The 14,253-nt window shown below is 45.0% G+C and overlaps 1 protein-coding gene across 2 annotated transcripts in view; it reads right to left on the bottom strand.

Moving 5' to 3' along the window:
- kcnh5b (potassium voltage-gated channel, subfamily H (eag-related), member 5b) overlaps positions 1-14,253 on the bottom strand; it is a gene marked incomplete at both ends in the record, with an annotated part of 453,140 nt that overhangs the window by 378,397 nt on the left and 60,490 nt on the right. For both annotated transcript variants that reach the window (XM_083633600.1, XM_083633601.1), the window contains one exon: positions 167-273. In XM_083633600.1, the coding sequence (XP_083489726.1) occupies positions 167-273 (107 nt within the window). The remainder of the gene's footprint in view (positions 1-166; positions 274-14,253) is intronic.

Raw genomic sequence — 14,253 nt, 5'->3', positions numbered from 1 at the left:
TAAATAAACTTATATCATCATCATTTCAATTTCCCATCCATACCTAAAAAAATTTTTTGATGCAGTGACAAGATTATCAGTGGTTTTAAAATAATCCATATTCAAACAGACGTGATATAAGAAGGCAATGTCAAAAAATTAGGTTATATTGTATTTGAGGACTCACGGTTCTTTCTGTAGAGCAGGACTTCGAAGCAGTTGGACTCATAGTTGTCAAATGTCTGTCTGACTTTGTCGATGGTCATCTTGTCCGTCAGCTCCCCGTACATAAAACTAGAAACGAAACGAGCAATGAGACAGCATCCAGCACCACCAGTCAATACTGACCTACCTGACCCCTTTAGCCTTCGCCCCCCTGTGTTATATATCATATGTTTGTAATGGCATTGTCAATCTGTTATCTTGCCATAAAGTGTCCATTAAATGTTATCTTTGGTTTGTATGGGGTAACAGCAACATAAATTTAGCTCAAGTGAAGGTTTCTGGGGGCGTTCTGGATTGGTGCAGCATGCATTTCCTGGCATGGTTCTACTTCTCCCTTAAAGGGCTGGAGATATTTTAATCGCTACTAATTTAATTAGTCTGAGTGATTACTTTCTTCCTAACTGTCGCAGTGAGGCGGAGCTACAGTAAGCAGGAGAAACACGTGCCAGTGGGGTAGAAAGTATTTGTTGTCTGCTTGTAGATCCCCATTCAAAACTAGAGAGGTTTGTACGGCAGCACGACATAAGCTCATGAACAGCTCATTGTGTTTAACACTTCCTTTTATAGTCCCCTAATTACGAAATGTTTACTGTTGACTGTGTCACAGTAACTCAGAGTGTTTTGGAGTAGAGACTAGGGCTAAAGACAGACAGTTGACTGTGTCACAGTAACTCAGAGTGTTTTGGAGTAGAGATTAGGGCTAAAGACAGACAGTTGACTGTGTCACAGTAACAGAGGATGTTTTGGAGTAGAGACTAGGGCTAAAGACAGACAGTTGACTGTGTCACAGTAAGTCAAGAGTGTTTTGGAGTAGAGACTCGGGCTAAAGACAGACAGTTGACTGTGTCACAGTAAGTCAAGAGTGTTTTGGAGTAGAGACTCGGGCTAAAGACAGACAGTTGACTGTCTGTCACAGTAACTCAGAGTGTTTTGGAGTAGAGATTAGGGTTAAAGTCGAAGTGAACCAGAATGGAATGCAAGAGCGCGAGCGTCGGAGACTGAAAACAAATCTTGTCTGAGATGACAGGTTTGAGAGGCGGACCACAAGCCGCACAATGCCGGGTGTCGATGATTTGATTTAACAATTCTGGGGACTGACTTTGGCATTGGCCAATCCTGGCGTGTTCCACCCCCAAATCGAGTGGGATTCAGCGTGTTGTCGTGCTACGCGAGTGGGATCCGCCGAGTACCAGGCAGCCAGCTGCTTCATGCGGAACGAGCAGACAATCCGATGCATGGGTGCTGCACGCCGCCTGGAATCTCCGAGGGGCGACCCCTGACAACCAGGCTTTCAGGCGCGCGCCATTATCGATATTGCGGTAAATACAATATTCCTGGAATGCGAGTTTTAACGAGCCAGTTACATTTCTTTGCATTCTTATGCAGTACCGTTTTCTTTATTGTGTATATCAACATACAATTGGCCAAGTTAGTAGTTAGTTTATGGGATAGGAATTCTGCCAGATGACAGGCACTAGGCGCCATTTTCTCTTTCTTTTGGAAGAGAAAATTATCCTGAAATGAAGATTTGATTGACAGCTGCCATGTCGTGATAGATTGTTTGAAATGGGGTAGAAATTTGATAGTACTAGGTGACGTCAGCAAATTGTAGATTACTGTTATGAATGAAATCTTGAAAAATGAACTTTTGATGTGAAAAAGTGTGAAAAACTAAAGAAATTAGATTTTTGTGATTTTCTTTGGCATACATTATTAAATAGGTGCACTTAGGGCTGGGCGATATGACGATATATTTCGTCTGGACGATAGAAAATGTATTTCGTTTGATATGATGCTCTATCGTTTAGGTGCCATGGCACTAGTCCGATACCTCACGAGTCCGACACCTCACAAGTCCGAAAAAAGAGGCATTGGACAGGGGATCATGTCTATGTTCCCCGGGTTCTATATTCCCCGTTTTTCACTAACCCTAAACCTAACCTCCCCCAGACCCTAACCCAAAACCTAACCTCTCCCACCCCCACGCCTAAACCTAACCTCCCCCAGACCCTAACCCAAAACCTAACCTCTCCCACCCCCACGAACCCAAAACCTAACCTCTCCCACCCCCACGCCTAAACCTAACCTCCCCCAGACCCTAACCCAAAACCATGAGGTGTCGGTCTCGTGAGGTGTCGGACTAGGGGGCAGTCCCCATCGTTTATATCGTTGTGTTGCAAATCACACTTTACGGCAATATTGTCCGTCATTTGGATGACGCTGTGCTTTCTTCATTCATTTTACTCACGTCCACAGTCCACACACGCACCAGACTGTGTCAACAAGCCCCTTGCGTCCCTTTATTATAAGTGGCACAAATCAGCCGGTGAGTAGGCTAAAGAGCAGGGAGATGTTACCTCCACTCCGTCCGCCTAGCCTACCCAGGCATTTGCGCTCTGTTTGATCCATATTTGCGTGTGTCCTCCTAACGTTAAACCTGGGAAAACAACTCCTCCCATCCTCTCATCATCCAAAGGAAATCCCTTGAGGGCAACAAAACGTCTGTTAGCTTTAGCTTTTAGCTTTCCCTGAGTGAGTTGTGTTCGTTCACGTTGTTCTTCTTCTACTAAAAATGTAGGTATTTTGACGTTGACTAAAGAAATACTGCCGCCTAGTGGTCGCTTTTAGATATGATTCCAGATTAGTGCTTAAATCAAACACATCAATAGCAATGCTAGTGAATGCTAGTGTCCTCTTTGAAAATCGAACTGGTGGTGTGTGGTTCAGTTTGTGTTTCATTCTACTGCCCTGCAATAATTATTATTATTTGTGTTGTAAAGAATAGCCATGCTTATCTGTATTCTGAATGCATGTATCTTTTGTGAGGTTTGACAACATTTGAACTGGTTTAACTGCTACATAAATAAATGGCCATGTGGTCACTTTATATAAACTATAAATAGAATTTACAGAAAATATGCTATATCGTGATATATATCGGTATCGGGATATGAAATGACGTATATTGGGATATGAGATTTTGGTCATATCGCCCAGCCCTAGGTGCACTGCATACCCAGGTATTTGAACTAAAAGAAAAGAAAAGTCATGTTTGGGTTCAGCTCAACTTTAAAGACAGACAGTTGACTGTCTGTCACATTAACTCAAGAGTGTTTTGGAGTAGAGACTAGGGCTAGACAGACAGTTGACTGTGTCACAGTAACTCAGGGTGTTTTGGAGTAGAGACTAGGGCTAACATAGGTGTAGTGCCGGTAGAACGCAGGGGAACGGCGTTCCCATACTTCTCCAAGCAGTGTTTTGTGTGTGTCAACGTGTGTGTGTATGTCGACTCGAGCCAATAAAACGAATTAATCTGGACAAAGTTGTCATTCGTCTATATTTAAGGTGGGCTGAATGATTCACATGGCATCAACTCGTGGCTTGAAGGACGACGGAAACACTCCACCTTAACTAGTAGCTAGTGGCATTTTCAGCATCAAAATATGTTTTTTTTCTCCCAGTACCTCACGATAACAAGTAAAGATGAAAAGGCAGCCAAACATCCTTTCATTTTTCGGACCAGTTGCTAAAAAGGTACGTTTACAATCATTTAGAAACAATGTTAAAAGCTGTTTTGGCACCAGGCAGGCACACGCCCCCTTAAGCCTGGAGCTAACAGTCAGGTAGGTTCGTTAGCTTCTGACGCTAGCTGATAGTACTAGCAGCATTGATGACGACTACAAAATTAGCACCAGCCAATGCTGTTAAAATATGCAATATGTACCTGGTAGATTTGCTTTACTCACCACTATACTATTGTGTTGCACTGATTTATTTAACTATTTTGAATAAACCAGCCCTTCATGAAGTGTTCATAGTTTTATAAGTTTAATTTGCTTAATTTCTAATGAGCAATTGATTCATGTGGCAGTGCTTAGGCTACTATTTTAAATGTTTACTGTTTATGTGACGCAGCCTGACCAGTCAGTGGACAGTAGGTCATCTGTTCACATAGGAGTTGTAGGATCACATGACAGTAAAATTGACCAATCATATCGTTCCTAACAGTAAATGGGTGGGCCAAATCAGCTACGCACGGAAGCACACTGGTCCGATTTCTCAGTTTCTGCACATGCACAAGCGGTGTAAATTTTACTATGGAGTGCACGTTACATTACCGAGATTTCTTTTCAATTAACGCTAATCAAAAGTTAGCGTTAATCACCAGATTGCAATTTGCATCGCCAGAATTCGCCACAAAATGGTAAGTTACTTACTAAAAATGCCAGCCGCCGTGCCAAATGATGATCAATTATGCCTTGTGTTGTGTAACTTGTGTGATGCTTGAGACTTCTTTAGCTTAGCTGTTTGTGATAACTGACTCTCTCATGGGCTACTTCTGCAGTGTCTAGGACACAATAAGTTAAGTCGTGTGTGTCAGTGTAGTGTGTGTGCGTGCGGGGGGACCTGTGCGTGTGCCGGGGGAGGGGGAAATTCCGCATAATAGGTGCGTTCCCCCACTTCTCAAGATAGCACTACACCTCTGGGGCTAAAGACAGACAGTTGACTGTGTCACAGTAACTCAGTGTTTTAGAGTAGAGATTAAGGCTAAAGACAGACAGTTAACTGTCACAGTAACTCAGAGTGTTTTGGAGTAGAGACTAGGGCTAAAGACAGACAGGTGACTGTGTGACTCAGAGTGTTTTGGAGTAGAGACTAGGGCTAAAGACAGACAGGTGACTGTGTGACTCAGAGTGTTTTGGAGTAGAGACTAGGGCTAAAGACAGACAGTTGACTGTGTCATAGTAACCTACATTTGGAAACAAATCCACCTTCTCACACTATTCAGTTTGACTGAGAACATTACTGAGTGGACGTCCTGCAGCCACACCACAACAAGCTGCACCAGCTAACTGTTAGCTAGCTCTCTGTTTCTGACCTGGGCCCTATACCACGAATGTTCTATAAGAAGATCCAGGATCTGTCCCTTGATCTGGTTTGTCTAAACCAGATCAGCTCGATTGTAGTTAACTTGTACTACGAACCTCGGTTGCCACTCGTTAACTCGAACCAGGTTTTTCTAATCAAGCTGAGAGCTCGTGCACATGAAAATGCCTGTGCACTGGAGCTCGTGCCCGCAAAAGAGGCGTGCAATATGGACTGCTCCAACTCCGACAGCGCCAGACATGCCTATTTCCTCATTGAATGAAACCGCAAATAAAAATCTGCGTTGGGTATTATTAGTCTGTTCCCGAATGACTGTCTAAAGCAGGGGTGTCAGACTCATATTAGGTAGAGGGCCGGATTTGTTCAACTGAGACCTCATGGGGGCCGGATTTTTTTTTTTACTAAAATCAATTTGACTCATTTACCCATTTACTTCACAAAAGAAATACTGCTCTTTCCATTTCTCTTGAAACTGCCTGCATTCCGTGTCAACCTTTCTCTTTTTCGACAGCATCTTGTTCAGGGGCGGACTGGGATCATAATTCAGGCCGGGCATTAGATACCAAGCAGGCCAGGCCGATACGGGCCGACGCGCGTGCTGGCGTCCGAAAAATTTGGGCCGTTTAAAGCTCAATTTGGGCCGTTTGAAGCCAGATTTGGGCCGTTTGAAGCCCAATTTGGGTCGTTTAATGCCAGATTTGGGCCGTTTGAAGCCTGATTTGGGCCATTTGAAGCCCAATTTGGGCCGTTTGAAGCCCAATTTGGGCCAAGTCCAATTTTACAATGAGATGCACCCACTTTAACCCTGAATAAAGTAATAAAACCACTAGTAAACCAGTAGGCGGCGCCTGGCCTGCTGTTCAGTGAGTGGCCTGACTGCGGGCACAATTTTTTTTTTTTTGCAGGCCAGGCCAGGCCACCGGGCATTTGCCCGACGTGCCGGATTATGTAGTCCGCGCCTGATCTTGTTGATTCTTTTGTTTTTTGGTATAGGTAGCTGAATGCGCGATTCAATTCCAGCGTGGCATCATGGCGGCTTTGTTTACACTTGATGACCTACTGACATACTTCCTTGTAGTGCAGGTTAATTAACTTATGAATGAACTCTTAGCTTGCTTATTAGCCACACGTAGTTCATGATAATGGGGTGCGAATTTAATAATAATAATAATTAAAAAAAAAAAAAAAAAAAAAAAAAATTAACATTCCAAAACATCTCGCGGGCCGGATGAAACCTGCCTGCGGGCCGGATCCGGCCCGCGGGCCGTATCTCTGACATCCCTGGTCTAAAGTGACCACTTTTATCCACACCAGTAATTTCTTTGAAGAGCGGTTTCTACCTCCACGTATGCTATCTACAGCAGCTCAATTCACCCTCTCAATAAACTCAAAACCGGCATGTCTTTTGTGGAAGCAATGTGTAATCTATCTCAGTCCAAAATCCGTATGTATAGACCATTTAGGCTCAATGAATAATAATGATCTCATGATGTGTTTAGTCGCACTGATTGAATAATTCCTATAGGCTAATCAATAAAAAAAAGAATGATAATAAAATAAAAAAATGCTTCTGAACTGAATTGACACGGTACGTGCGGGCATAGATTTCATTTATAAAAAATAGCCTATTTTGTGGTCACATATATAGGCTATTGTCAGCAGAGTCGCATATCTCCATATTTCATATAATGATGCTGGAAATATGAAGTTCAATCACATCATACAGGCCAAAAGCAACACAGTTGCAGCCAGGGCCGCGGGAAGTAGGGGTGCTGCAGGTGCGTGCTGCAGCACCCCCTAGATTTTTTCCCAATTTTTTTTTTTTTTTTTTTTTACAAATATAATTAAAAAATATTTTGCAGTGCACTATGTTCCTTTCTTGTTTAAGAATGTTTCGGGAAATGAAAATGTAGCCTATTTAAATAGAATTATCAACAATAACAATCAAGGAAGTTACATGCTTGTAGGCTAGAGAAGAAGAAGCGCGCATGCTCTGTTGAACCAACCAACAACCAATACGAATTGTTTAATCTGGTAATAAAGAAATGTGAACTTGACATGCTATTTTAATAGCCTACTCAAAAATGCACCTCCCACTATACAGCAAAGAGAGGAGTCAATGTTTCTTGATATATGCCATTCAGATCAGAATAATTAGTCTAGTCATTAAGTTTGCTGATAATATTTCTATCATGTTAAGTCTGTGTCATGTTAACTGGTGTATTCAGAGCAAATAGGGAGATATAGAGCATTATCATTATGCTATATATCTCCCTCTTTGCTCTGAATGAGTGAGAAAAGGAGAAAATACTGAATAATGACATCACAACAGTATCCTAATGTTAATTTAAAATGAGATATTCCTCTAAATATGGCAAAAAAATGTAAAAAAAAAAAACACCAAAAAAAAATTCGCACCGAGAGTCCCTTCCTCCCAGCACCCCCTGCTCAAATTGACTTCCAGCGGCCCTGGTTGCAGCTGCAAAATGCAGGAGTAGCCTAGATATGAATCATCTTAATATGGGATCGCCTGTGTGCAGGTGATCCCATATTAAATTGCTTAGATGTAGTAGGCTATTCTAGCATGTATCACCATTTCAATTCCAACCCAACGTCAGTCTCAGCTCCGTTGCGCACACGGCACCGTGCGATTTGGAGACGTTTATGTAACCTTTTTATGCCGGTTTAGTGATATTTCTCCACTCACTATTCAGCTGCAATCGATCAGCGGGGTCAAACAACGTATCTAGGCTACTTGAGAGTACAAAAATTAATATATAAAAACATGTTCCAAAGTGGTAAGTAGGGCTTAATTAAAATGTAGCCTGCAACAAGTGCAAGGCTTTAGTCCTTGATTAATTCAACATTACAATTCGTGCTCCTTCCTCGATGGGAAACTCGTCCAGAAAGGGGTTGGCCATTTTTCCAAACTGCTGATTCGATTGGTTCGTGGGCGGTGTATTTAAGGTCTAATCTTATCCTTGCAACTTAACCTGCTGCGGACCAGGTTAAGTGTGAAGCATAAGTTGCTATGGAAATATATGTCGGTAAGAAGTTAACTAGCTTTGTAGCACGGCCAAACCAGGGTTAAACCTGAAGTTACCTCGCTAAACCACTAATCGAGCTTCGTGGTACAGGGCTCTGGTTGTTAGAGATGCATCCATTATTTACACACAGCCATTTCTCCGTTGGCCCTCTATGATGGCTCCAGCCTCCAGCCACATGGTTGCTAGATTAGAGCAAAGCCTCTATATTTAGATTTCTAGATTTAGATTGTTGTTTGGAAGAAACAGAGGAGGAGCTGCCATCCATGGTTGAACAGAGAAAGAAAAGAGCACCACCTACTGGAATGCAAACTTCACCAACAGAAAACCCAAGCTCTGCCCACGTTGTTTGATTGACAGGTGATCTCTGGGAAGTGCACATCAACAAAATGTCGCCAACATCAAAACAACTGACCCATTTCACACCAACCGTTTTGAGGTGGTAAGCAGGAAGTAAAGCAGGTGTCGATACCATTATTATAATGGTTCCATTCCATTTAGGTGTTCCAGTACCAGGGCCCGTTAATTTGATTGATTATACCTTCTTTACTTCCTGCTTTACCACCTCAAAATGGTTATTGTGAAATGGGCCTATAATCAACAGGAATTTAGGCTATATTTGTATAGTGATAGGTAGGCTATTGTCTATTATCTGCCTTGCACTACATGTGAGTTTCTGTTGTCTTTGTACCAGTTTGTCCATCTTGGCCTACTCCTGTAACTACTGTATGCAAGTTGCCTATGTCTGCACCAGTGCCACCAATTCAGCTATACAGTATTTACACTTCGTGGATTAAGTTATATGCAATCAACTTCCTCTGGTGTTTCATTATGTTGTCAGCTCCCTATGAGCTTCAGCTCTCACTGGACGCCTATCCTCCTCAGTGTCACATGTGAGTGGATTGTTGGCCTCAGTGCCCTCCTCAGCCCACAGCGGCAGGGACTGGGCCAATAAGTCTCCATGTCCTCAGCCCACGGCAGCAGGGACTGGGCCGATAAGTCTCCATGACCTCAGCACAGCAGCAGGGACTGGGCCAATAAGTCTCCATGCCCTCAGCACAGCAGCAGGGACTGGGCCAATAAGTCTCCATGCCCTCAGCCCACGGCAGCAGGGACTGGGCCAATAAGTCTCCATGCCCTCAGCCCACAGCAGCAGGGACTGGGCCAATAAGTCTCCATGCCCTCATCCCACGGCAGCAGGGACTGGGCCGATAAGTCTCCATGCCCTCAGCACAGCAGCAGGGACTGGGCCAATAAGTCTCCATGCCCTCAGCCCACAGCAGCAGGGACTGGGCCAATAAGTCTCCATGCCCTCAGCACAGCAGCAGGGACTGGGCCGATAAGTCTCCATGCCCCTATTCTCACTGAGCTCAATGTCCACGGGAGCCTTTTTAGCTGCTGGCTAGACAAGGCCCCCGGTCAGGTCCAAGAAACGCCTGAGGAGAGGATGACGAGTCCTTTGGAGACACATCTTAAACGTCCTCAAGCCTGAAGCCCGGCAACAGTAAATTGGATTAATTTCAAAGTCTTGCTGAAAGGCGGGCGGGCCATCTCTCTCTCTCTCTCTCTCTCTATAGCCCGTTCTTAACATGAACTCTGGATTATAACCGTAATCAGGTCTGGCTATCCCCCGCAGTTACCCTGCTAGACATGACTCAATAAACAGGTTAATCTGTTTCTAAACATAAGGAGAAGCTCCGGCGTGGTTTGGAGCACAGTGCTGCTGCCTGCTGCAGAGGAGAGCGCATGGAGAGCGCATGAAAGGAACAGAATAGGCTACAATTCTCTGCTCTGGATCTAAATAAATGTTTCGAATGCATTTATTCCTCTAGTATTCTACTCTTATAGCTTTATAGTCGATCTTTATTCCAATGTTCTCAGATATCGACTTTGCAGCGGGAATACGCCTATAGCCTATTTGTCCGGCACGTCATTCTGTGCAAGCTTGGGACGCATTCGTTATTGAAACACAGACAACATGCACTCTCCTATCTGCATTTGCAGACACAAATATTAGCCAATATTTCCTCGACATTGCCTTGATGAAAAACCGCTGCTTAAAACGTATGTGGGCATTGAGCAATAACACGACAGTGGAGAGAGGAGTGTGTGAGCGGGTTCTCTCATCTGATCTCTCCCACCTGGGCACCGCTGCATCAGGCTGATGATCAAAGCGAATAGCCTAGTAAACGCTGTTCATGAGTTTGCTCGTTTAATTCATTGAAATGCGCAGTATCATCTCCTTGTTAAATTTTCAAAAATAAACGATTCAACTTTTAGGCTACTTGTTTACTCACCAATTTTGCTCTCTTCCAAATAATCCAGCCACGTAACTACATCCGTTCATTAAATTATTAAATAGCATGGGGACATTTAATGGTTTGTATGTGCTCCCTTTTGCAGGTCATCAACGCCCCCACCGGCCTGCCCCCTCCACGGCACCGGAGCAATGGAGCATAAAGCTGCGACCTGCTAAACTAGAGCCGCTGTGCCAACGATGCGGATCTTGGACTAGGGGCTGGGGTGGATATGATCCACATTCACAGAAGCGAGCCCACAACAGATAATTGGTTCTAAACATGCAGCCCATTCGGTTAAGGTGTGGTAATGATCAGGAGTTCACTGCATGTTTAGAAACAGCTTATGTCTAAAGGCTGAATTATGCTCACCCTGCCGTGAAGGGTGTGGGGGTGGAGCACGGGCCGGGCGCGTCAAATTACGTAAATTTGTTGGCCGTGGTTATTCGCTAGCTCCGTCGGGCGCTCGCGTTGTGCCTGATTTCTTTTCTAACAGCGCGAGCTTCTCTCCAAACATGGCCGCTTTCAAGCCACTGAACCCTGAACACTGAGCTGTGTTTTCGCCACATTTCTTGACCCATGTGGTAGGCTATAAACTTAGATTTGCAACTGTTCGTTTTTAGTCATTTCACCAAGTAAATGTGTTGTGTTGAGAGCATTATTGAGAGAGATTAAAAGCAGCACAGAGTAGTAGGCTATCAGGGCTGAGAAGTAAAAACGGCTTTCAGTAAAAACAAGTTTGGTGAGTCCTTCATGTGCTGATGTGCGGTCGTTTGAGAGTGAAAGCGCACTTAGTACTGCACAGCGTTTCATTGCGACTTTTCACGGGCTGTTCTCACCATTGTACAATACATGCTGATCACTTTCTGAGTATAATGGCATCACCCCCAGCGCGAGGTCTCCACGGTGACTCACGGAGACTCGCGGGGCCCCACCCCCACGGAGCTTTGCTCGAGTATAAGAGCACCTTTACGTCACCCAGAGACGAGGCTACACCCCCCCTCCCCCCACCAAAGGGCTTCAGAGCTGATGATGCCACCCCCCCCCCCCCCCACCCACCCACGCTGACCATCACAGCGGACCAGGTGAGGAATCAGCTTTTGAGGCTACACACTAGGAAAGCAGCTGGCCTGGATGGCGTCAGCCCCATGGTGCTCAAAGCCTGTGCCCCCCAGCTGTGTGATGTGCTACAGCTGATCTTCAACAAGAGTCTGAGTCTCCAAACGGTCCCCGTGATGTGGAAAATGTCCTGTATCGTTCCTGTACCGAAAAAGCCAAGACCCAGTGGCTCCAACGACTACAGGCCGGTAGCTTTGATGTCCCACATCATGAAGACCCTGGAGAAACTCGTCCTGGAGCAGCTCAGGTCTATGGTCAACCCATCCCTTGACCCCCTCCAGTTCGCCTACCAGCCCCGACTGGGAGTGGAGGACGCTGTCATCTACCTGACCAACCACGCCTACGCCCACCTTGACAACCCGGCCAGCACTGTGAGAGTCATGTTCTTCGACTTCTCCAGTGCTTTCAACACCATCAGGCTGGCTCTACTGGGTGAGAAGCTGACGGCGATGCGGGTGGATGCCCCCCTGGTGGCCTGGATTGTGGACTACCTGTCTGGCAGACCACAGTATGTGCGCCTGCAGAACTGTGTGTCAGACAGAGTGGTCAGCAATACGGAAGCACCACAGGGGACGGTCTTCTCTCCCTTCTTCTTCACCATCTACACCATGGACTTCACCTACCAGACAGAGTCTTGCCACCTTCAGAAGTTCTCTGACGACTCTGCGATAGTGGGATGTATCAAAGATGGCGACGACGATGAGTATTGGGATGTGGTGGCCAACTTTGTCACATGGTGTGAGCAGAACCACCTGCAGCTCAACTTGTCAAAGACAAAGGAGCTGGTGGTGGACCTGAGGAGGGTCAAGGCTCCGGTGACCCCTGTTTCAATCCATGGGGTCAGTGTCGACATAGTGGAGGATTACAAGTATCTTGGAGTGTTACATTGACAATAAACTAGACTGGGCTAAGAACTCTGATGCACTCTACAAGAAGGGGCAAAGCCGTCTCTACTTTCTGAGACGGCTGAGGTCCTTCAACGTCTGCCGGACCATGCTGAGGATGTTCTATGAGTCGGTAGTGGCTAGTGCCTTCCTGTATGCTATTGTGTGCTGGGGCAGCAGGCTGAAGGCAGCGGATGCCAACAGACTCAACAAACTGATCCGTAAGGCCAGGGACATTGTGGGGCTGGATCTGGGCTCTCTGACTGCGGTGTCAGAGAAGAGAACGTTGTCCAGGCTACGCTCCATCATGAACAATGACTCGCACCCACTCCACGGCGTGCTAGTCAAACACAGGAGTACGTTCAGTGAGAGACTGATTCCACCTAGATGCAATACGGAGAGGCACAGGAAATCATTCCTGCCTGTGGCCATTGGTCTATTTAATGCCTCTCTTAAAAGAGCACCTCGGAGACGCTCAGTCTCCCTGAGACTGAGCCAGCCGATAGGTTAACTGTGCCTGGCTGAGCTACGTGTAACGTATAGGGCAAGCCGACTTAATATAAGTCCAGGGTGCAATAATGATAATTGACACGGAATGTATACTTACTCTACTTTTTTTGTATTTTGCTTACTTAGACATTCTACTTATTTTTGCTTCTATCGCATTTACTACTGTTATTCTATGCTATGTTGTGTTCTTCTGCTTATTTTGCTTAATATTGCATTTACTACTGTTTATTTTATGCTATGTGTGTTCTGTGAGCGAGCTACTGTAACTTGTCCCAATTTCCCCCCGGGGATCATTAAAGATTCTGATTCTCTCTTGCTGTCTCTCTTTCTCTCTCTCTCTATCTCTCTCTCTCTCTCTCTCTCTCTCTCTCTCTCTCTCTCTCTCTCTCTCTCGCTCTCTGTCTGTCTCTCTGTCTTTCAGAGTCAGTGGAAACGCAGGATTTTTTGGCGGTGCAACTTTGCTGAGCTCCACACTTTTGTTGCATGATATCAGAGCGAGCTCTCAAGTGGTAAACTAACTTTAGCATTATTTAAACAGCTCTTCAGAGCACTGTGGTTTGAATGATCACTATGGCAGAAGACAGAGAGAGAGGTACAACAATTGTTACTTTTTTGTTACTTTTCTCTCTCTTTTTATGCCTCCGCCGGTGATAGCCAGGCCAGAGGCATTATGGTCCAACGTCGACTTGGACTCAAGGATGAACTGATTAGATTTTGGTTGTCATAGGTCAAGGTTCAAGGTCACTGTGACCTCACGAACGCCATTCCCAAGTTCGTTAATGCGATATCTCAGGAACGCCTTGACGGAAATTCTTCCAATTTGGCTCAAACGTCACCTTGGATGCAAGGATGAACTGATTAGATTTTGGTGATCAAAGGTCAAAGTGACCTTTGTGACCTCTCGAACACCATTTTCATGCTCGTTAACGCGATATCTCAGGAATGCGTTGATGGAATTTCTTCAAATTTGCCTCAAACGTCCACTCAAGGATGAACTGATTAGATTTTGGTGGTCAAAGGTCAAACTTCAAGGTCACTGTGCCTTCATGACCGCTCATTTCATGCTCATTAACGCGATATCTCAGGAATGCCTTGATGGAATTTCATCCAATTTTCCTCAAACGTCCACTTGGATTCAAGGATGAACTGATTCGATTTTGGTGGTCAAAGTTCAAGGTTACTGTGACATCACGACCGCTTGTTTCATGCTTGTTAACGTGATATCTCTGGAACGCCTTGACGGAATTTCATCTAATTTGCCTCAAACGTCCACTTGGACTCAAGGATGAACTGATTACATTTTGGTGG

This window comes from Poromitra crassiceps (assembly GCF_964638095.1).
Source record: "Poromitra crassiceps genome assembly, chromosome: 3".
Taxonomy (NCBI): domain Eukaryota; kingdom Metazoa; phylum Chordata; class Actinopteri; order Beryciformes; family Melamphaidae; genus Poromitra; species Poromitra crassiceps.
This window is presented reverse-complemented; position numbering and strand designations above follow the sequence as displayed.